At 44.0% G+C, this 23,624-nt stretch overlaps 1 protein-coding gene across 1 annotated transcript in view; it reads right to left on the minus strand.

Moving 5' to 3' along the window:
* LOC115142242 (thrombospondin type-1 domain-containing protein 7A-like) overlaps nucleotides 1-23,624 on the minus strand; it is a 104,022-nt gene that overhangs the window by 60,519 nt on the left and 19,879 nt on the right. Inside the window, exon 2 of the mRNA XM_065000087.1 lies at nucleotides 2,225-3,056. Within this exon, the coding sequence (XP_064856159.1) occupies nucleotides 2,225-3,056 (832 nt within the window). The remainder of the gene's footprint in view (nucleotides 1-2,224; nucleotides 3,057-23,624) is intronic.

Below are 23,624 nucleotides of genomic sequence, written 5' to 3' on the forward strand. Positions count from 1 at the left end.
CTAAGAAACATGTGGTACAATTAAAGCCTACAACACAGGCTGTACTATGTGGGTCAGGGAATGTGAAACCCTGGGAGAAATCTTTTAACCATCTTTTTCAGTGCCTTGATGAAAACACAGTTTAGAAAAACAGAGTGGAATGTTTGGAAGGCCAGTGTGGCCAGTAAAGAGAAACATAAGCGTGGTAGGATATGGGAGACTCGAATTTGAACTAAAAGATGTAAAGTGGTACTTTCTAGAAGTGCTTCTGGTGGTAAACGGAAACCTCAGAGGCCACCATGCAAGCTGGAATCTACAGTAAATAGCCTACACTTGCATGCGGATTTCATATTATTACATGTAAAGCCTGCCACTATTCTACAACCAGACTAAAACAAAGTCTAATGAGTCAAGAGAAAGCTGTGGCCCAACGATGACAGATGTACATCAAACAAAATGGGAAATGAAGTCAGCAAGATGTTCAGAGGACGACTGCCTAGATTCATTGGATATCGCTTCAGAGAGAACCCAGCAAACCGGGAACATTCCCAGAACATTAGCTAAGATTCTCATTAAGTTCTAGTTGGGTTTTTTATCTAACATTAGGATGATGACATCCCAAAAACATACGAAGAATGTTTTTGATAACAAAATGTTTATTTTGTTCAGAAAATGTTTTAAAGGAAATATTCTTGGAATGTTTTCTTAACATTCACGAAAATGTTGTGCACAACATCTGTAACAACCACCACAGAACATTCCCCCAAATGTTCTCATTAGGTTTCCAGGTAATGTAATGACACAATGTACCAGTAATGTTTCTAAAACATACCGCCACAACGTTCTGGGAACGTTCTTGCAACACCAGGCAAATGTTTTATACAAACATTGTATAATCATCATCGCAACTGGACAGTTTTTGTGTTATGAGAACATTGCCGCAACCAAAATAATGTTCTGGGACTTTTTTGGTTTGCTGGGAAGTTTGTTCCACTTTTCTGAAGTGGCAAAAACAACGATAAATATTTCAGAACCAGAAATACACAAGTCAAAGATTAGTATTTACCTTCCTAAGGGCATAAGATTTGTTTTCACGGTTCTTTAGAAATATTTGATCCCAGCCACTGCTGAGAAGTTGGCACTAACAGCGCATTAATGAATAGATTTAGTACATAATTGATCACATCTGTGGCATGTAACTCATACATAATGTGGATATAAGGCTATATAATGGAGACTGTAGCTCTCCTTGCTAGAGATGAAAGACTTTAATGGATTCTAAGATGAGAGATACCGTGCTGACATTTGAAGTTATTGTCACTCAGCATAAAACAAAGACACCATTCAATGCTAAAGAAAGAGCTTCAAGGCAAGACAGGGTTAGGGACTTGCCTCAAGCCAAGACAGGGTTAGGGACTTGCCTCAAGCCAAGACAGGGCCCAAGGAAATGTCAGTTTACTTGAAGGGTATGCATGCAGTCTTGTCTACTGTATATTGTACTGTATATAAGATATAGTATGCGAATAACCTGAATCATTGATAACCTGAACCATACTCCTAATGTGAAAGATTATCATAAAATGTATTTGGTCAACAGCATTTGAAAATAAATGACTGTACTTTTTTTTAGTTGAACTGAAATTACTGTTAGTAATCAAGCTTTTTGATGTTATCTTTCCTCACCTGCACACGTAACAATACCAACATAATGATGTACATTGTGCAACTCATCCTGCTATTTCACAGTCAAAGATGACAGAAGTGCTGGCTAAGAGTCAATCCCTGTCACGGAATGAGCACCAGTGAATATAGAGTTGTCATCTCCACCATTGAAAGTAGACACCAGAAAGTGGGAGTGCTCCATTGCTTTGACAGCAAAGCAGAGACACATAACCATTCCCTTACCTGTCATCCACTGTACATCAGTACAGTACATCACATCACAACATAATACTGTGCTTACAGTTCTGAAGAAGATAAAAACAACCCCTTACAAATGCCTGTTTAGACATGTGGCAGGTTTGTGCCTATTTTAAGATTGAGTGTTATTTACGGACAACAGATAATTCACTATGATGAATTACAGTTCTGAATGGACAAAAACACATGGTTTCCTTTGACCAATGACATATCATGGTTTGCCCATTTAGACTAAAAGTACAATTTTAAAGGACAACCAGCACACAGACACACTAAGGAACCAGTATTACCCCAGACCCTGAAATACTGATGCTGAGCCACTTACCTGAGTCCCACCGTGCTCCCGTTCCTGTGTGCACAGGACACCGTGCGACTCTGGTATCCCACCTGGATGTCCCAGAAGGGGCTCTCCTGCCTGTTGAGCCGGTTCCTGGTCCGTTTCTTCTGGATCAGCTCCCTAGTATCAGGGTCTTTGACCCCAGGCCTCTCCCTGGCCCCCCCTTTACCCTTCCTACGCTTGGCCTGCCGCACCGGCCGGGAAATGGGCAGAGAACAGGGCATCCAGGGCCCCACCCTGAGGCTGTACACCCCCTCAGGCCCCTTACAAGGCCCTGGCTTACAGGTGTGGAACTCGGTTAGGTTTGGGCAGGCTGAACCCCCGAAGAGTGGAGGCACCAGGACACTGCGCACCCGGTTCTTTAGGCCGGTTCCACAGGTTTTTGAGCAGGACGTCCAGGGGGTGAATTCAGACACTACACAGTCCTGAGGGCAGGGGATGAGGCAGGCCTGCTCTAGTCGAGGCTTGGGCTCAAAGTACTCACAGATGGTGTCGTCTCCGAGAGATTCGTCTGACTTTAGTACGCAGCCCACCTCCCGGGTCTGAATGCCCTCCTCACCCCCATTGCATACGTATGGCCGCAAGCCCCCAAAGGTTCTTGTTGACACGGACACACACTGGTTCCAGGCACCGAGTTTCCAGTCGTAAAGGTCCTTGTGCCAGTCGCACACACGGAAGCAGTTCTGCTGGTTGGAAGGCCGCTGGGACTGGTCACAGTTGGTGTGGAGGGTGGTCCAGCCGTCCACGTGGGCACACCACACAGCCCGACTCTGGCTGCCACCTGGGCCACAGTCACTGCCCATACATCTGCCCCATGGCCCTTGGGAACACAACACAGACAGCGTTAAAATAACTATGAAATAGGCCAGAATTAGGCTTTTTAAAATATGTTTTACATCAAATGGTAAAGTGGACACAGTGTACACTATACAGTACATCAATTGATGGCAAATGGATTATTTTAGGGGCGGTAGTTTATTGAACTGGAAAAAGCAAACCATACAAATATCAACCAGAACGTAGAATTAACCCACATCAGCAGGCACAGTGGACGGATCGATGGCGACCAATAATGTCATAGAGACCGCGTCTTCATACCTGGAGACTCACAGCATATTTACAATTCGTGCACCGAAAGATTAGTACATCAGCAATTCTACCATAGCTCCCCTTTCAGCTCCACGTTGTACTCTGAATGAAGTCTCCATTGCAGCCTTAACACAAGAGCTTTCCCTGACTTTTATCCCCACACCAAACCTCATCACAGTAAAAGATCTGCAGCTTAGCGGCAGTGTTGTTCATTGAGTCATTCAGCACAACCTAATCCGTGGCCATGTTGTGCTCTGCCGCTGTTATCCACATTCTAGTGACAGCACAGGACAACCGAGAAAGAAGAGGAGACTAATGTGCAGCTTCACCTCAGACCTACCCCTTCCATCTACGGCCAATTGATTGTGTTACATGATGGCCTCTGGCTGAGTGGTCTCCGGGTGAGGGGGTCTTGTGTTTACCCATGTTGCACCCCTGAACCGATTGCCACCCTGTGGAGGATGAAGAACTCTAGTCTTGCTGAAACCGGGTGAAACATTTCCTGCAATTATCAGACCCAAATGCCTCAGATGACAGCCTATTAGTGGACTCATCTCCTCGCTCAGCTGCTGATCTCGCTGGCAGGAACTGGCTTCAATCAGTGTGTCAGCATGTCGACAGAAGCCTCAAGGAACATCACACATGGCTGTTCTATTTCCCCCCCTATATCAACACAAGATCAATGCCCTGCTGTCAGACTTCTCATGCATCATATATACAGTGGCAAGAAAAAGTATGTGAACCCTTTGGAATTACCTGGATTTCTGCATAAATTGGTCATAAAATTCGATCTTATCTTCATCTAAGTCACAACAATAGATGAAGATAGTGTGCTTAAACTAATAACACACCAATTATTGTGTTTTTCTTGTCTATATTGAATACATAATTTAAACATTCACAGTAGGTAGGAAAAAGTATGTGAACCCCTAGGCTAACGACTTCTCCAAAAGCTAATTGGAGTCCAATCAATGAGATACGAGATTGGCGATGTTGGTTAGAGCTGCCGTGCCCTATAAAAAACACTCACAAAATGTTTGTTTGCTATTCACAAGAAGCATTGCCTGATGTGAACCATGCCTTGAACAAAAGAGAGCTCAGAACCCCGAATTGTTAACTTGCATAAAGCTGGAAAGGGTTACAAAAGTATCTCTAAAAGCCTTGATGTTCATCAGTCCACGGTAAGATACATTTTGCAGGAGAATGTTAGGCTATCTGTCCGCCAATTGAAGCTCATCAGAAGTTGAGTGATGCAACAGGACAATGACCCAAAACACAGAAGTAAATCAACAACAAAATGGCTTCAACCGAAAAAATACACCTTCTGGAGTGGCCCAGTCAGAGTCCTGACCTCAACCCAATTGAGATACTCTTACATGACCTCAAGAGAGCAGCTCACACCAGACATCCCAAGAATATTGCTGTAATGAAACAATTTTGTAAAGAGGAATGGTCCAAAATTCCTCCTCACCATTGTGCAGGTCTGATCAGCAACTACAGAAAACATTTGGTTGAGGTTATTGCTGTCAAAGGAGGGTCAACCAGTTATTAAATCCAAAGGTTCACACACTTTTCCCACCCTGCACTGTGAATGTTTACACGGTGTGTCAATATAGACAAACACAGTCTGCTGATAATTCTTTGTGTGTTATCAGCAGACTGTGGTTGTCTATTGTTGTGACCTAGATGAAGATCAGATCCAATTTTATGACCATCCATGTATTCCCAAAGGGTTCATATACTCTTTCTTGGCACTGTAGTTGTGATTCAGGGGATGTCTGGGCATCCGTTAGCTACCGAATAGATTGGGGTTCATTTAATAGCCTTTTGAAATGGGGTGTCTGGGGTATTCGGCACAAAAGAGGCAGGGGGTAAACTATCTGGAGCATTCCCAAGGCTGATCCCTTATATGTTGTTTGCTTGAGTAAATGAAACCCTAGCAAAATGATTTCACCAATAGCAAAAGGAGCTTACTTTGAAGTTTTGTTAGACACATGGTGTGAGCGGTGGGATCTTAGCAGTGATTAGGTTGTTGGCACTCCATGATGAAGACAGTATGGCATGAAACACAATCATTTTGGAGCTGTAGCTACATGTCATGGAAGCCAAACTGACATCCTCTCATTGAATGCTGTTAAAAAATGTGAAACAGCTCTTTAATCCCCAATCATTGTAGGATAAGATCATCCATGTTGGTCTGAGTCATGGCGTTGTGCTTGATGAAGGAATGAAGTACAGAACTAACGTTTAGTATATCAACAGTTATCAACATCAACAGTCTGAATAGTATACTATAAACTATAAAATGGGTGGTTCGAGCCCTGAATGCTGATTGGCTGAAAGCTGTGGTATATCAGACCGTATACCGTGGGTATGACAAAACATGTATTTTTACTACTCTAATTACGTTGGTAACCAGTTTATAATAGCAATAAGACACCTCCGGTTTGTGGTATATTGCCATTGTACCACGGCTAAGGGCTGTATCCAGGCACTCTGTGTGGCGTTGTGCTTAAGAACAGCCCTTAGCCTTGGTACACTGGTCATATACAACAACCCCTCGGGCCTTAATGCTTGAATATATAACTCAGGGGGAGATTTTAACATTTTCACACAATGTCCAAGAGCCTTAACAGATCTCCCATAGGCTCAAGTGCACATACTCCCCTCTGTAAACAGCAGATTAGGCTGGAGTAAGAAGTGTAATATCCCAACTGTTGGAAAGTAAGTTGGATCTCTCTGTCCCAATGTGTTCATTAATGGACAGACATGTTTTGGCTCCCACAGGGTCATCCTCACTAAGGATGGTGTCACACAGAGCTGTTCACTTGTTTGTGTTTGCTTGTTATTGATCCATCTAAGACAGGAACTACTTACTGCCAAGGTCAGGGATCATTTTGAGCTGTCCTTGCTGTCTGACAGATGCTAGAGTGGTGGTCCTATTGCCAAGAAATCCCTGTTGTTACTTCTGGTTTAGGTGTCTCACAGAGCACTCAAAATGTCTGTCATTCTACAGACTGTCAGGACCAGGTTGGACAGGTATTATTATGAGCAGATTGTGTTTGCTTTATGAAAACCACATCTCAGATGGCCAAAGCTACAAAAAGAACTGTAAAATGAAAGCGAGAAAAAGACCTTGTGTCCCCTAATTACCATACCCAACTCCTAAAAATGTTCAGTTGCGGCACAGAGTGAAACGGAATACAAAAGGCCCTCTTAAATACAATTGCACATAACCCTTGGCAGAGATGAACGTCAACACATTGAACATGCCATGCTGAGTTCCTGTTAAGGCCAGTAGAGCAATTCATTAGCTAAAAGGCCAAAAAGCTTGCAAACAATCTGATGAGCATGACACAAGGTGAAACTGTGTATCCCTTCAGAGAGACCACATAGTCCTAAGGGGTAGTACAGAAGTCTGCATTTGAAGAGAATGCATCATACATTCTTAAATGACTAAGTATGGTCAGACACTTCATTTCACTTCCAAACATTGTCTTTTTTTATTTTACTAGGCAAGTCAGTTAAGAACAAATTCTTATTTTCAATGACAGCCTAGGAACTGTGGGTTAACTGCCTTGTTCAGGGGCAGAACAACAGATTGTTGACCTTGTCAGCTCAGGGATTGGTTCTTGCTAACCTTGCAGTTACAAGTCCAACACACTAACCACTAGGCTACCTGCCACCCCATAAGAATGAACAAATGAACATTGCCCTTTTTAAAAAAAATTATAAACAACACCAAATTGTAAATCATGGGTTATAAATATAAAAGAGAAAAATATGTCTGAGGAGAAGGAAGAGGCCAGAGGCTACCACTTAATGTCTGCTGAAAAACTTTGAGCTGCTTAACATTCATGGATAATTACCGACCCTATGTTCAGTGTGATCTGGGCCCTTGGCCATGTTTCTAGCTCTCACAATTGACCTGAATGTCATTAGCTGGAATACCACAATGACACTTCCATCTTTTAAAGGGCTTTTTTTATGATTCTGATTCATCAAGCACAACATACATCACTGCACATAACTCTAAGGCAGACTTTCGATTTATCCCATACAATGTGAAACAGTTTCCTCCATTTAATTATATTTTTCACAAATAGGAAACATTGTGCAGGCTCTGTGTCATTATTGATGCCATGCCACCTTTATGAACTAGTGTCATGGTTACCATCTGCTAGTCATTGAATTGGATTCGGCTAATTAAATCACAAACTTCAGTGATCAATAACAAATCGAAGGTGGAATACTGCACTGCAGTAGGAGACAGACTCATTTGTCACTCCTGCAGTGACAAGATATTTTTGGCATTCTGCACAAACCACCCATTCATATGTGTGTGTGTCAAAATCCAACTGTCAACGCATTCAAAAGCAGACAAATTTCAAAAGGTCAAACGCAATGGTCCATGTGCTCCACTTGGAAATCTGTTCAAGCCGTCAGTAACAGTAAGAACGCAATCAATAAAACCTCATAATTTCCTTGACGCTCAAAATCCACGACTAATTCAACAACCTGCCAGAGGCATAAAGATTGCCCTCTGCATGCTAACCAACGTCCTATGATTTCACTAGCTGCCACTAAAGCAGCAAACACCATATATATGGTGTAATGTTTTACAGAAACACCTCACACTCCACAGTTGTGTCCAAAGGTTTTGAGAATGACACAAATATTAATTTTCACAGAGTCTGCTGCCTCAGTTTGTATGATGACAATTTGCATATAAGTCCCTCTTTGCCATGCAAATGAACTGAATCCCCCAAAAACATTTCCACTGCATTTCAGCCCTGCCACAAAAGGACCAGCTGACATCATGTCAGTGACTCTCTCTTTAAAACAGGTGTGAGTGTTGACAAGGCTGGAGATCACTCTGTCATGCTGATTGAGTTCAAATAACAGACTGGAAGCTTCAAAAGGAGGGTGGTGCTTGGAATCATTGTTCTTCCTCTGTCAATCATAGTTACCTGCAAGGAAACATGTGCCGTCATCATTGCTTAGCACAAAAGGGCTTCACAGGCAAGGATATTGCTGCCAGTAAGATTGCACCTAAATCAACCATTTATCGGATCATCAAGAACTTCAAGGAGAGCGGTTAAATTGTTGTGAAGAAGGCTTCAGGGCGCCAAAGAAAGTCCAGCAAGCTCCAGGACCGTCTCTTAAAGTTGATTCAGCTGCGGGATTGGGGCACCACCAGTACAGAGCTTGCTGAGGAATGGCAGCAGGCAGGTGTGAGTGCATCTTCACGCACAGTGAGGCGAAGACTTTTGGAGGATGGCCTGGTGTCAAGAAGGGCAGCAAAGAAGCCAGGAAAAACATCAGGGACAGACTGATATTCTGCAAAAGGTACAGGGATTGGACTGCTGAGGACCGGGGTAAAGTCATTTTCTCTGATGAATCCCCTTTCCGATTGTTTGTGGCATCCGGAAAAAAGCTTGTCCGGAGAAGACAAGGTGAGCGCTACCATCAGTCCTGTGTCATGCCAACAGTAAAGCATCCTGAGACCATTCATGTGTGGGGTTGCTTCTCAGCCAAGGGAGTTGGCTCACTCACAATTTTGCCTAAGAACACAGCCATGAATAAAGAATGGTACCAACACATTCTCAGAGAGCAATTTCTCCCAACCATCCAGGAACAGTTTGGTGATGAACAATGCCTTTTCCAGCATGATGGATGGAGCACCTTGCCCTAAGACAAAAGTGATAACTAAACAAAACATAGATATTCTGGGTCCGTGGCCAGGAAAATCCCCAAACTTTAATCCCATTGAGAATTTGTGGTTAATCCTCAAGAGGCGGGTGGACAAACAAAAACCCACAGATTCTGACAAACTCCAAGCATTGATTATGCAAGAAGGGGCTGCCATCATGTGGCCCAGAAGTTAATTGACAGCATGCCAGGGCGGATTGCAGAGGTCTTGAAAAATAAGTCAACACTGCAAATATTGACTCTTTGATTCAACTTCATGTAATTGTCAATAAAAGCCTTTGACAAATGAAATGCTTGTAATTATACTTCAGTATTCCATAGTAACATCTGACAAAAATATCTAAAGACACTGAAGCAGCAAACTTTGTGAAAATTAATATTTGTGTCATTCTCAAAACTTTTGGCCACAACTGTACACTCTAACTAACACATGGATCTCTTATGTGTGTTGTGGGAGTTGATCTTGTTGCCCAAATGTTCTTTTGTCCCAGTTTGAGGCAGGATGTTGTGGGAGGGGCAGTCAGTGACCTTTAAATAATGGGATAGGGATGGGAGTGTCCCTCCTGCTTTGCAGTGATATTCAACATGCCCATCATGCAGCTCTGACAGGCATGCTTTTTGAGAACACAGGAAAGGTACACCAGATAGCCAACAGTAAATCCTACCATAATTAGTCACAATCCACTGAATCATATTTCAATGAAAGGGAGAGAGCTGTTTTCAGATAACACGCGTATGTTATCTATTGTAATTATGGTCCGACACAGTAACGGGACCAAATCAGAAATCTACCATTCATAAAATTGATATGTTGACATTTGAAGTTCAGAGGTTGGACATTTTGATTGATTACTTCCACAAATTCTAACTGATTCTGTCTCTTCATCTGGGAACAGACTGCAGTGTTCTCCTTAAACAATAGTTATAGAAAGGATAAATGGCTGGAGGACACAATGAACACATTTCATAGCGGAATAGACTTCCATTATGCAAAGTAATAGAATGGAATGGATTTTGATTGATTCCATCAACACAAGCGCTTATTGAACTGGGATACAAATAATCACGTGAGCTGTAATGTAGCCTATATGCTGATCACTTTACGAGATTGAAAAAGTTGTAAAACAAAAGAAAGAATGAAATAGAGTGCATCGCCTCAGGTTTCAGTTAGATATCCTATTCCATGTAAAGCATTTGGAAGCCACTGCAATACAAAAACAAAGCCCCTGAAATTATGCCAGCAAAACTGCATTTCAAGCAAAAAAAGTCCACCATAATAAAAAATGACAAAGAATAAGACAAACCACAGAGAGAGAATGTGCCCCTTGGTGCTTGGTACTGCAGTTAAATATTCATATGATGCCAGTTAGGAGCACATTGTTGACTCCAATCTAAAGAGGCACTTCCACCGAAGACTTCCTTGGTGTGGTAGAGGATGTGAGAGGTGGGGTTTCATTGCCTATAATCTGCCCTTTAAAAAAATCCTGCCATTAGTCTGCGAGGAAGAGCTGCACTGGCTGACTTTACATGAAGTGAGCTGGGTTGTGAAAACAGTTGCATGTGTTGCTAGGAAGCCTGCACGGATACCATGAAAAGAGGCATCGTTTGCATTTCTCCTTTAGTAGGGAAAATCATAGTGCCGCTGTTATTGCTATAGAACCTGCGGGCATATACAGTCTACACAGGCATATACAGAATATCATATGTCATATGTTATGCTAATGCTCTCTCTTTGCTACTGTGTCTGCTATTGTAGTGTTAGCTAATTTTGTATCAATCTTGGGGTTCAAAGTGCTCTTGGCATAAATGTGTGTGCCAGTACATCTTTGTTCATGTGAGTGCGTTTCTGTTGTACGTGTGCACGTGTGTGCATGTGTGCGGACATGTGGGGGCATGCGCAAGCGGGCGTGTCTGCATGTGCCGTGTTCCCGTGTGATTGGCCTGCACGTGTGTGTGTGTGTGTGAGACTGTTGCTCCAGGGCCAGAGATTTGATAATGTACCTGCCACTTTATTGAGATAAATGCTCCAATCACATGGTGAGATCTCCCGCCCTCTGGAGCGTCTCCGCCAAAGATTAGATTACTGCTTCCTACGATGCATCATTCTCTACATCTCAATTCAATAGTAAAGTAACACAACACTGGGAAATTTCATAGAATAAAGGATTTGCAACGGGCACTGAGGAGGTGTCCTCCAAAACGGACACACATGCTCTAAAAAGGCAGCCAATTGCAGCACAATGAAGAGCGACATGGAGGTTTAACCTTTTCATTTTATCGCTTGACAGTCCACAGCAGGTCATGGATGAAAGTAGAAATAGAAAGTGAAATGCTAATTATTGTTTGGTGGGACCGGAAACTCAAATCAAATCAAATCAAATTGTATTAGTCACGTGCGCTGAATACAACAGGTGTAGACCTTACAGTGAAATGCTTACTTACGAGCCCCTAACGACAGTGCCTGTTTAAAAAAATACAGATAAGAATAAGAGATAAAAGTAACAAGTAATTAAAGAGGAGCAGTAAAAAATAACAATATATACAGAGGGGTGCCGGTACAGAGTCAATGTGCAGGGGTACCGGTTAGTTGAGGTAGTATGTACATGTAGGTAGAGTTATTAAAGTGATTATGCATAGATGACAACAGAGAGTGGCGGTGGGGTGGAGAGGGGAGTAGGGGGGGGGGGGGGCAATGTGAATAGTCTGGGTAGCCATTTGACTAGATGTTCAGGAGTCTTATGGCTTGGGGGTAGAAGCTGTTTAGAAGCCTCTTGGACCTAGACTTGGCGCTCCAGCAGAGAGAACAGTCTATGACTAGGGTGGCTGGAGTCGTTGACAATTTTCAGGGCCTTCCTCTACAACCGCCTGGTATAGAAGTCCTGGATGGCAGGAAGCTTGACCCCAGTGATGTACTAGGCTGCTCGCACTACCCTCTGTAGTGCCTTGCGGTTGGAAGCCGAAAATTTGCCATTCCAGGCAGTGATGCAACCAGGATGCTCTCGATGGTGCAGCTGTAGAACCTTTTGAGGATCTGAGGACCCATGACAAATCTTTTCAGTCTCCTGAAGGGGAATAGGTTTTGTCATGCCCGCTTCACGACTGTCATGGTGTGCTTGGACCATGTTAGTTTGTTGGTGATGTGGACACCAAGGAACTTGAAGCTCTCAACCTGCTCCACTGCAGTCCCGTTGATGAGAATGGGGGGCGTACTTGGTCCTCTTTTTCCTGTAGTCCACAATCATCTCCTTTGTCTTGATCACGTTGAGGGAGAAGTTGTTGTCCTGGCAACACACGGCCAGGTCCTTGACCTCCTCCCTATAGGCTGTCTCGGTGTTGTTGGTGATCTGCCTACCACTGTTGGGTCATCTGCAAATTTAATGATGGTGTTGGAGTTGTGCCTGGCCATGCAGTCATGAGTGAACAGGGAGTACAGGAAGGGGCTGAGAACGCAACCCTGAGTGGCCCCTGTGTTGAGGATCTGCGTGGCAGATGTGTTGTTACCTACCCTTACCACCTGGGGATGACCTGTCAGGAAGTCCAGGATCCAGTTGCAGAGGGAGATGTTTAGTCCCAGGGTCCTTAGCTTATTGATGAGCTTTGAGGGCACTATGGTGTTGAACGCTGAGCTGTAGTCAATGAATAGCATTCTCACATAGGGGTTCCTTCTGTCCAGGTGGGAAAGGGCCGTGTGGAGTACAATAGAGACTGCATCATCTGTGGATCTGTTGGGGGGGGTATGAAAATCGGAGAGGGGCTAGGATGACTGAACTATGACTTTGTCTGCTACAACAAAGCATACGTTTAGAGAACAATACAATTAAGTCACCGTTTAGAAATTACATTAATCCTATAATCTTATAATGCTCCCTTTACAGAGCTCCGAAGACAAAATACTAGTCATTCTCAATAACACTTAGAGGTTATTCTCTTGATAGTTCATATCAACTAAGTTACATTTGTTGATCAAATGACAGGTAACTTCAAAGGTGACAAAACCTCTGTAAAGGCGGTGGGAACGTCTACAGTACTATACTTCAGACTCAACACCGCTCTTCAAAGGTGACAAAACATCTGTGAAGGCGGTGGAAAACGTCTACAGTACAATACTTCAGACTCAACACCGCTCTTCAAAGGTGACAAAACATCTGTGAAGGCGGTGGGAACGTCTACAGTACTATACTTCAGACTCAACACCGCTCTTCAAAGGTGACAAAACATCTGTGAAGGCGGTGGGAACGTCTACAGTACAATACTTCAGACTCAACACCGCTCTTCAAAGGTGACAAAACATCTGTGAAGGCGGTGGGAACGTCTACAGTACAATACTTCAGACTCAACACCGCTCTTCAAAGGTGACAAAACATCTGTGAAGGCGGTGGGAACGTCTACAGTACTATACTTCAGACTCAACACCGCTCTTCAAAGGTGACAAAACATCTGTGAAGGCGGTGGGAAAACGTCTACAGTACAATACTTCAGACTCAACACCGCTCTTCAAAGGTGACAAAACATCTGTGAAGGCGGTGGGAACAGTACTATACTTCAGACTACAGTACTATACTTCAGACTCAACACCGCTCTTCAAAGGTGACAAAACATCTGTGAAGGTGGTGGGAACGTCTACAGTACTATACCTCAGACTCAACACCGCTCTTCAAAGGTGACAAAACATCTGTGAAGGCGGTGGGAACGTCTACAGTACTATACTTCAGACTCAACACCGCTCTTCAAAGGTGACAAAACATCTGTGAAGGCGGTGGGAAAACGTCTACAGTACAATACTTCAGACTCAACACCGCTCTTCAAAGGTGACAAAACATCTGTGAAGGCGGTGGGAACGTCTACAGTACTATACTTCAGACTCAACACCGCTCTTCAAAGGTGACAAAACATCTGTGAAGGCGGTGGGAACGTCTACAGTACAATACTTCAGACTCAACACCGCTCTTCAAAGGTGACAAAACATCTGTGAAGGTGGTGGGAACGTCTACAGTACTATACTTCAGACTCAACACCGCTCTTCAAAGGTGACAAAACATCTGTGAAGGCGGTGGGAAAACGTCTACAGTACAATACTTCAGACTCAACACCGCGCTTCAAAGGTGACAAAACATCTGTGAAGGCGGTGGGAACGTCTACAGTACTATACTTCAGACTCAACACCGCTCTTCAAAGGTGACAAAACATCTGTGAAGGCGGTGGGAACGTCTACAGTACTATACTTCAGACTCAACACCGCTCTTCAAAGGTGACAAAACATCTGTGAATGCGGTGGGAACGTCTACAGTACTATACTTCAGACTCAACACCGCTCTTCAAAGGTCGTTTTGGCAGTCAAAGGCTAATCATAGATTAGACAAAGCTTAGAGTTGCGAAACATCGATCTTGATCCGACAGAGACGTTGACATGTTAGTGTAAACAAGACCTTTGTTTCGATCAGGACACGAGAAAAGACAAGGACAGGAATAGGCTGAGCGGTCCTCAATTCACGACAATGTCGCGTGACCTGTTACGATTGAGACGGATCTAAGATTGATGTTAGTAGACGGAACATGTTTCTTATCAATTACCAGCTAAAATATACAACAGAAAGGGTGAGAAACTGTTGTGTTGGGCTGATAATTAGTGCAACATGGGAAAATAACACTTCTAGGACACTAGTGGCTAAACTCTCTTTCCTGGGCCTATGGGTATCCCTCTTGGATTGTGATCCAGCAGCGCTACTCTTTTGGACTGAGTAGGAGTGTGGGAGGTGTTGGTAGAGAGTGGATACCCCAGCCAAGCCTAGCACAGTACACACACACAAACACACACATACACATTCACACACACACACAGTGGGCCAAAACAGACAGACAGCCTTCTGTCGACTCTTTTCATGTTTGCTTTCATTTCATATCAGTTGTGAGATGTACGATGTAAACAGCAATAAAAACACACCTTCGGGGTGAAAATGATTTCGGATCATGTCTCCAAATCAAAAATGAATGACTATTGATTGCACGTACATGCAATACTACTCTTAAAAGCCCTCAAACCATTAGAATGTGTTCGTGTGAATACCAAATCTGAATGTTTTGGTGAATGATGGTGAATTATAGTGTGCTACGTTTCTATTCTTCATCTCGGGGCTTGCATTCCATGTAAATACAGTATGTACAGTACGACATAAGTAATGTACATACTGTATTTACATGGAATGCAAGCCCAGAGATGAAGAATAGAAACGTGGCACACTATAATTCACCATCATTCAATTGAACCATCTAAGGACAACATGCTAGATGACCTAGATCTTATCACTCACAATACAGAGACAACATGCTAGATGACCTCGATCTTATCACTCACAATACAGAGACAACATGTCAGATGGCCTAGATCTTATCACTCACAATACAGAGACAACATGCCAGATGACAGATGCAAAGGCCTATGAGGGCAGGAGATGTGTGCCAAAGAAGAAGAATAGAAACGTGCCACACTATAATTCACCATCATTCAATTGAACCATCTAAGGACAACATGCTAGATGACCTCGATCTTATCACTCACAATACAGACACAACATGTCAGATGGCCTAGATCTTATCACTCACAATACAGAGACAACATGCTAGATGACCTCAATCTTATCACTCACAATACAGAGACAACATGCCAGATGACCTAGATCTTATCACTCACAATACAGACACAACATGTCAGATGGCCTAGATCTTATCACTCACAATACAGAGACAACATGCTAGATGACCTCAATCTTATCACTCACAATACAGAGACAACATGCCAGATGACCTAGATCTTATCACTCACAATACAGAGACAACATGCCAGATGACAGATGCAAAGGCCTATGAGGGCAGGAGATGTGTGCCAAAGAGAGTGGTTTACCCTCACACCTGTTATTTCTCTGGGCAAACTAATTCTACCTTTTAATTTCTTGATTCTAAAACCAACAGCAAGGGTCGGGTAGAGGTAGCTACAGTGATGGTCATTTGGGTGATCCAGTTCTAATGATTTTTTGGGGAACGGTTTCAGAGCGCATGACGGTGGGGTTGGGGGAACGGTTTCAGAGAGCATGATGGTGAGGTTGGGGGAACGGTTTCAGAGAGCATGACGGTGAGGTTGGGGGAACTGTTTCAGAGAGCATGACGGTGAGGTTGGGGGAACTGTTTCAGAGAGCATGACGGTGAGGTTGGGAGAACTGTTTCAGAGAGCATGACGGTGAGGTTGGGAGAACGGTTTCAGAGAGCATGAGGCGGTGAGGTTGAGGGGAACTGTTTCAGAGAGCATGACGGTGAGGTTGGGGGAACTGTTTCAGAGAGCATGACGGTGAGGTTGGGGGAATTGTTTCAGAGAGCATGACGGTGAGGCTAGGGAAACTGTTTCAGAGAGCATGACGGTGAGGTTGGGGGAACGGTTTCAGAGTGCATGACGGTGAGGTTAGGGAAACAGTTTCATAGCGCATGACGGTGAGGTTGGGGGAACGGTTTCAGAGAGCATGACGGTGAGGTTGGGGGAACTGTTTCAGAGAGCATGACGGTGAGGTTGGGGGAACGGTTTCAGAGAGCATGACGATGAGGTTGGGGGAACTGTTTCAGAGTGCATGAAGGTGAGGTTGGGGGAACTGTTTCAGAGAGCATGACGGTGAGGTTGGGGGGGAACTGTTTCAGAGAGCATGACGGTGAGGTTGGGGGAACGGTTTCAGAGAGCATGACGGTGAGGTTGGGGGAACGGTTTCAGAGAGCATGACGGTGAGGTTGGGGGAACGGTTTCAGAGAGCATGACGATGAGGTTGGGGGAACTGTTTCAGAGAGCATGACGGTGAGGCTAGGGAAACTGTTTCAGAGAGCATGACGGTGAGGTTGGGGGAACGGTTTCAGAGTGCATGACGGTGAGGTTAGGGAAACAGTTTCATAGCGCATGACGGTGAGGTTGGGGGGGAACTGTTTCAGAGAGCATGACGGTGAGGTTGGGGGAACTGTTTCAGAGAGCATGACGGTGAGGTTGGGGTGGGAACTGTTTCAGAGAGCATGACGGTGAGGTTGGGGGAACGGTTTCAGAGAGCATGACGGTGAGGCTGGGGGAACGGTTTCAGAGAGCATGACGGTGAGGTTGGGGGAACTGTTTCAGAGAGCATGACGGTGAGGTTGGGGGAACTGTTTCAGAGAGCATGACGGTGAGGTTGGGGGAACGGTTTCAGAGTGCATGACGGTGAGGTTAGGGAAACAGTTTCATAGCGCATGACGGTGAGGTTGGGGGAACGGTTTCAGAGAGCATGACGGTGAGGTTGGGGGAACTGTTTCAGAGAGCATGACGGTGAGGTTGGGGGAACGGTTTCAGAGAGCATGACGATGAGGTTGGGGGAACTGTTTCAGAGTGCATGAAGGTGAGGTTGGGGGAACTGTTTCAGAGAGCATGACGGTGAGGTTGGGGAAACGGTTTCAGAGAGCATGACGGTGGGGTTGGGGGAACGGCTTCAGAGCGCATGACGGTGGGGTTGGGGGAACGGTTTCAGAGAGCATGACGGTGGGGTTGGGGGAACGGTTTCAGAGCTCATGACGGTGGGGTTGGGGGAACGGTTTCAGAGAGCATGGCGGTGGGGTTGGGGGAACGGTTTCAGAGCGCATGACGGTGGGGTTGGGGGAACGGTTTCAGAGCGCATGACGGTGGGGTTGGGGGAACGGTTTCAGAGAGCATGATGGTGAGGTTGAAGGAACGGTTTCAGAGAGCATGATGGTGAGGTTGAAGGAACGGTTCCAGAGTGCATGACGGTGAGGTTGGGGGAACGGTTTCAGAGTGCATGATGGTGAGGTTCAGGGAACGGTTTCAGAGAGCATGACGTTGAGGTGGAGGGAGGTTTTGCTGCTGTCTCTCAGCAAAGTGTTGAGACGTTTCCTGAGATCTCAGCGACACTGACTGCAAGTGTACTGTGAGGTCTTGGTAGGATGTTGGGAAATAATTGTATATTATGTTTACAAGAGAAGCATATCGTGAAAGGGCAAAGCAGTGATGATAGGTTTATCGTCCTTTGACTTCTTCGTCAATATCCTCAGATCCCGAAAAAAACATGGTAATTAAAATGGTTAGTGAGCTTTCACTAAGCATCTGTACCACTGATTCATTACAGTAGATAGAGCTTGTTAGCCATTCTCACCCATCCAGACATTGCTCTAATGCTAAGAATAACATGAATGATTGACAGCTCCCGTTCCCGGAGGACCCGAGGTTCTCGCTCCCTCTAATTTGAGCTGTTTCATTGACACGTAGCGAAAGAGAGCATGTCAACATCAGAGAGGCTCATAAATTCTCACAAGCATTCATCCGGCTTCAAATATCACACCCTGGATCACGAGAAGGAACTTGTGTGCTTGTGAAAGAGCTCAACCACTTCAAAAGGCTTAAACCAAAGACTGAGAACTCTACAACAGTATTATATTTATTTAAAAACGGCATCATTTGATTTGAATGAATACTCCGAAAAGTTACGATAAAACCAGAATATCTTCTTCACATGCGTTGCATGAGCATACTGTGTGTGTACGTGTTGCTTTAGATAATATTTTTTGCATGAAGTGATATTTCCTGCAGAGATGCGGAGGAAAGGACAAATACAGCAAGACTAGGATGCGGTAATCATCTCAATGTCAACTCTGTAACCAAGAACAAACGCTTTGAATTATGAATCAGGGACTCTGCTGCAAGCTATGTCAGTGAACATGAATGCTGTTCAGGCTATGGCATCTTTGATGATAAAATAGAGAGAAAAGAAGTATCGGGTGTACTGCATTGACATTATATCATACTCTCCAAAGAACTGCTGGAAAACTGTCAAATTGTTTAAAAGAGATAAAGGTATTTTTCAAGAGAGTGAACTTGATCCAGCAGCATATTGCCTAATGATCTTGCCATGGGTGGAAGACGAAAGAGAACATCATTCTCTACAAGAAACATCAACTTCCTCAGAAAGAACTGTCCTCTGTTCTCACGAAACCAATGTATTCAACACGTAAAGTCTCTGCTTCATCTCTTGGTTTAATTCGGCACCAGAGGTAAGCTCATTAAATACAATTTCATAGCCTTTTCCATCCTCGTGCCGCTATTACAGGAACACGAGCCCAGTTGGTATCCGCGCTACACCGGAGTGACGAGTGGCGTTGCGCCTAATGAAATCACGAGGCAGGGGGGAAAAAAAGTGTTAACCTGGAGCCACAGAAATAGCCCCCGTGTCAAGTGGAGGGGAGCGAACTGTGATCCCAATCTCAAGCATTTCCACCCACAGTGCTAATGCTCCAATCCTCCTCATTTCTCCCCTCCATGTTCCCCTGACAGCTCCTCCCTCTGTTAATTGGCCAGATGGGGAGATTATGGTACCTCTGGGACACGGTTGCTAGGATATTCATGGTGGTCACGGAACAGACACGGATCTCGTCATTTCTCGCTTCTCTTTGGTGTGAAGGTCTCAAATGAGATGCTCTCGAAGGCGTTGGTTTCCAAACATTGCACACCAATTGCTGATTTTGTCCATATGGTTATTTATCAGTATAGCTATACTGTATGTCCCATATCAAATCAAATCAAATGTTATTGGTTGCGTACACATATTTTGCAGATGTTATCGCAGGTGCAGCGAAATGCCTATGTTCCTAGCTCCAACAGTGCAGTAATACCTAACAACGCAACGCAAAACAATACACGCTACTACAAAATCTAAAAAGAGAGGAATTAAGAAATATAGAGATATTAGAACGAGACCTGTCAGAGTCCGGAATAGAAATATACACTGAGCTCCAAAAGCATTGGGACAGTGACAGTTGTTTTTTTGTTTTGGCTTTGTACTCCAGCACTTTGGATTTGAAATGATACAATAATTATGAGGTTAAAGTGCAGACTTTTCAGCTTTAATTTGAGGGTATTTTCATCCATATCGGTTCAACCCATTTAGAAATTACAGCACTTTTTGTAGATACTGTAGTCCCCTCATCTTAGGGGACCAAAAGTATTGGGACAAATTCACTTATACTGTATGTGTATTAAAGTAGTACAAAAGTGAAGTATTTGGACCCATTATTCCAAACACACAATGATTACATCAAGCTTGTGACTCTACAAACTTGTTGGATGCTTTTGCTGTTTGTTTTGATTGTGTTTCAGATGATTTAATGCCCAATAGAAATGAATGGTAAATGGTAAATAATGTATTGTGTCATTTTGGAGTCACTTTTATTGTAAATAAGAATAAAATGTTTCTAAATACATCAATGTGGATGCTACCATGATTACGGACAATCCTGAATGAATTGGGAATGATGATGAGTGAGAAAGTTACAGACGCACAAATATCATATCCGCCAAGACATGGTAGCCTCTCACCGTTATAATAACAGGGAGGTTAGCATTTTTGGGGGGGGAATGATATTTGTGTGTCTGTAACTTTCTCACTGATCATTATTCACGATTCATTTTATTAATCCGTAATCATGGTAGCATCCACATTGATTTAGAAACATTCTATTCGTATTTCCAATAAAAGTGACTCCAAAATGACACAATACATTATTTACCATTCATTTCTAGTGGGCACAAAATAATCTGAACTCATGCTCAATCCATGTCTCGATTGTCTCAAGGCTTAAACATCCTTCTTTAACCTGTCTCCTCCCCTTCATCTACACTGATTGAAGTGGATTTAACAAATGACATCATTAAGGGATCATAGCTTTCAGCTGGATCCACCTGGTCAATCTATGTCATGGAAAGAGCAGGTGTTCTTAATGTTTTGTACACTCAGTGTACATACGAAGTGTTTAAAACAGTATTTAAATATTATTAAAGTGACCAGTGTTCAATGACTATGTACATAAGGCAGCAGCCTCTGAGGCACAGGGTTGAGTATTGAGTGGTAGCTGGTTAGTAACAGTGACTAAAGTTCAGAGCAGGGTACTGGTCAAAGGCCGGCTAATGATGACTATTTAAAAGTCTGACGGCCAGGAGATAGAAGCTGTTTTTCAGTCTCTCGGCACCAGCTTAGATGCACATGTACCGTCTTCGCTTTCTAGATGGCAGCAGCGTGAACCGATTGAATGATAATTGTTATCAATAGCTTTCAATGTGTCCGTTTCGAAAGACACAAGCCTGACAAAAGCCACACATATTTTACGTACACTGCATTGGTGGATGTAGAGTAACATACACTCCGTTTGCCCCTGCCAGCTGTGCAGCTCTCTACCCTGTATTTTCAAAGAGCCAATGTCAGGAATCAATATCAATAATTGATGCTAAACTGTACAAATCAAGGGGCCCCTGAAAGATTACGTCTTGCTGCACAATCATATAGCTTTGAGAGAGAAGGAGGTCCTAAAAGAGAACCCCCAAAGAATTCATTAGTCCCAGGAAAACGTACCAAATTGGGGGGGGGGGGGGGGGGTCTGTTTGTACACCGGAACAGTAGCATAGATCAGCATACACCAACACATGAGCCAATCTACTAGAAGGATGTTTAGTGAACCATAGGAGTGATGAAGCTGTGTGAGGACTGTGCCGGCTTGCCAGTAAAACCACATGGCTGAACCTGTAGTGTCCAGCACCTGGACCACAAACGTACACAATGAGAAATACATCTGAATTCATGTTGCTTTGAAAACGATTTGAGAACGTCTTTACAACGAATCTTTTGCTTTTGATTGAGATCCAGGCTAGATCTCAAAGAAACATATGTTGGGTTGTATTTATAGACCATGAGCATCTTCCATATTCCATGCATTCCTGAATGTTATCCGAGCACTGAATCCTCTATGAAGCAACGGAAAGCTACATGAGAGAGAAACTCATTAGCCACAAATAAACCACCCACAGTTCCTCACATCTGTTCCAGCTCCACACATTACAACACACCACCTTCAACGAGTCACAGTGTAACAAGATGCTCCATTCTCGGCTCTCTCTTTGGTGATGTCTTTGCAGGATTGCAGGTAGAGACTGCAGCTTTTGCTGGTGTTTCGTTGTGGAGCGGCAGGCCTGAAGTGAGGCACGCACACACACCTCGCAGGTGGCACACACTCTTCGCTGTGATCACACCAGGGGTCGGGTGCAATAAAGGCTGCCACCCTCAATCTGCAGGCGAGGAGAGCAAACCTCTCTGTTTCTGCTCTTTGATTCCGCCGCTGTGCTGAGCGAGGTAAACATGAGAGGAGAGGGGAGAGAGGGGGGGGGGTGGCTTCTGTCTTAGAACACGCATGCACTCCGAACATACACACATATACCCACAACTTCCTTTCCCCTGACACACACACTCATTTACTGTAAACACACTAATCATTAATACCACAAAACATACTAACACTGTAGTACTCTCATACACACGCATGCGCACACACACACGCACGCACGCACACACACACACACACACACATACATACGCACACACGCACACGCACGCACGCACGCGCACGCACGCACACACACACACGCACGCACGCACACACACACACACACACACACACACAGAAACACACCCATTTAGACATGTGCGCAGATGATGGGTGTATGTATGTGTGCCCTCCATAGTTGCTTCTTTTATTCATTGATCAACGGAGTCTTCTTTGCATCTGCAGCTTGATACGCCATCATCATCCTACTTAGATACAAATCCCTCTTCCTCCATCCACTCACAGTGTTTCTCAGCTCAGTGACAACCCACAAACTGCGTATTTAGATTCCATACGAGTTAAGACAACACAATCATACTAAACACACATCAACTAATAGCTTTCCTGTATCTGGGATAGAACACGAACCCCAAGGGCAATGCAAACGCAGGCAGAAACGCCGGGACTCATCTCGTCAAACATAGGCACCTTTCCCTGTCACAACATCTGGAACTTTCCACAGTTGAAGGTTTAATCATGTTGCGGTGGCAGGGCATCAGGATGGGTGGAGAGAGAGTGGCAAATCCATTAAACATGGATTACAGTGGTAATCAACAGAGAATGGGACAGGAGGGCAGAGGGGGTGGAGAGCTGCCAGGTAGGCAGGCTGCTGGCACACACAGTGGAGAGCAGCAACAGCATGGACATGGGGGTACTGTACCCAGACAGACTGACACAGATCCCCCTCTACATGCTGCCTCATGGTTCCATCTGTTAGTGTTAGGGGGCATGGGTGTAGAAGAGGGGGAGAGTAAATATGATAACGGAAGCATTTCTGTTTCCAGTAAGTGTGTGTCTGTTTGGGGGGATTGTGTGTGTGTGTTTGTCTGTGTATGTGTTTCTGAGTGACACTGAAGACATTCAGTGTGACAACTCTGAGTGTGATTTGGGAATATTGTAAGGTAATGTTGTTGCAAGCCAGATGTTGAAGGCCACATGGGATTTATTTCCTCCCAAAACATGTCGTATTTTATTACGTTTTCTGAGCAGAAAAAATAAACAAAACTTTATTTTTTGGTTTTATTGTTGGACATAAAATACTGTAAAAACACCAGCAAAACAGCTTCAAGTGATTTACATTTTCTAAATCTGTTCCCAAAATATTTAACGCATAATAATGAGACATATGTGATCGTATACAACTGAAAGCAAG

This window comes from Oncorhynchus nerka, linkage group LG14, assembly GCF_034236695.1.
Source record: "Oncorhynchus nerka isolate Pitt River linkage group LG14, Oner_Uvic_2.0, whole genome shotgun sequence".
Classification (NCBI taxonomy): Eukaryota; Metazoa; Chordata; class Actinopteri; order Salmoniformes; family Salmonidae; genus Oncorhynchus; species Oncorhynchus nerka.